We start from the raw sequence: 1,315 nt of genomic DNA on the forward strand, positions 1-1,315 counted from the left end.
CCTTCCTTTTGAAGTGCTTGTTAGGAATCAGGTTCCTCTTTGCTGCTTTATCAGGGTTGTATTTGGAGTGTCCTTGCTTTATGAGGGGACAATCTTTGATGAAGTGCCCTGGCTTTCCACATTTGTGGCATAGATCATAGTTCTTTGGTCTGCTGGAGTTGCCCCTTTTTAGTATTTCTCCATTTCTTCTGACCATCTTCTGAAACCTTTTGGTTAAGTAAGTCATGTCACTGTCCTCCTCACTTGAGTCATTGCTTTCAGCTTTGAGTACCAGGTTTTTTTCCTTCTTTGGTTCTCTTCTTTCACTAACTATCTTCCTCTTTATCTCGTAGGTTTTTAGATTTCCAACCAACTCATATATGGTCAGCTTTTACAAATCCTTTGATTCAGTAATAGCATTTACTTTACTCTCCTATGAACGGGGCAGGATACTAAAAATCTTCCTCACTAGCTTGTTCCTATGAATGACTTCACCAAGTGAGCATAACTCATTTATGATGTAAGTGAATCTTGTGTGCATATCTTGAATAGATTCATCGTCCATCATCCTAAAGAATTCATACTCGGTAGCGAGCATATCAATCTTAGATTGCTTTACTTGAGTGATTCCTTCATGTGCTGTTTGTAAGGCTTCCCATATCTCCTTGGCAGTTTCACAAGCAGAGATCCTATTGTATTCATCAGGTCCTATTCCACACACCAAAATTCTCTTGGCACGAAAATGTTTCTCCACAACTTTCCTATCTGCGTCAGTGTATTCTTTTCTAGTCTTTGGAATCGTCAATGGAAGATCTCCGACGTTCTTCGTTGGGATATAAGGACCATCACATATGACATCCCACAACTTAAAATCTTCAGCCATTATAAAATCATGCATTCTTGTCTTCCACCACCCATTGAACCTGGGTGATCTATACGTCGATTGACCTTCTTCAAAATTTGGTGGAGCAGTCATAAGGATCCTTCCTAGGTGTTATCTTGATAGGAGGAACCCGCTCTAACACCAATTGATAGTTTATACGAGTCCACCAAACTATAGAGTACTAGGTCCTCTATGCGTTTTCACTAACAATACTGATAAAATAGTAAGTAAATAAGACAGGGAGTTTTACGAGGAAAATTCCTTGCTCAAGGGGATAAAAAACCATGACCTACACTGGTTGGATTTCAACTTCACTATGAGCAACTTTTAGATTACAGCCTATGTAATCTAGGAGTTAAACTCTTAATCCTTCACTAACTCGTAATACACCTATTACAAGTCACTTTGCAATACACCTATTACAAAGACTTCAACTCATGACTAACTCTAGTC

General features: G+C 38.9%; 1 protein-coding gene across 1 annotated transcript; it reads right to left on the bottom strand.

Moving 5' to 3' along the window:
- Positions 1-412: 412 nt before the first annotated feature.
- LOC142162725 (uncharacterized) lies at positions 413-862 on the bottom strand. The gene has a single exon (XM_075219330.1). It carries the CDS (start codon positions 860-862, stop codon positions 413-415), a length of 450 nt encoding a protein of 149 aa, XP_075075431.1.
- Positions 863-1,315: the final 453 nt, after the last annotated feature.

Source organism: Nicotiana tabacum, chromosome 1 (genome assembly GCF_000715075.1).
Source record: "Nicotiana tabacum cultivar K326 chromosome 1, ASM71507v2, whole genome shotgun sequence".
Taxonomy (NCBI): Eukaryota; Viridiplantae; Streptophyta; class Magnoliopsida; order Solanales; family Solanaceae; genus Nicotiana; species Nicotiana tabacum.

What these genes read in the sequence shown, in the direction of transcription:
- LOC142162725 (XM_075219330.1), bottom strand. Translation starts at nt 862, where the DNA reads ATGGCTGAAGATTTTAAGTTGTGGGATGTCATATGTGATGGTCCTTAT.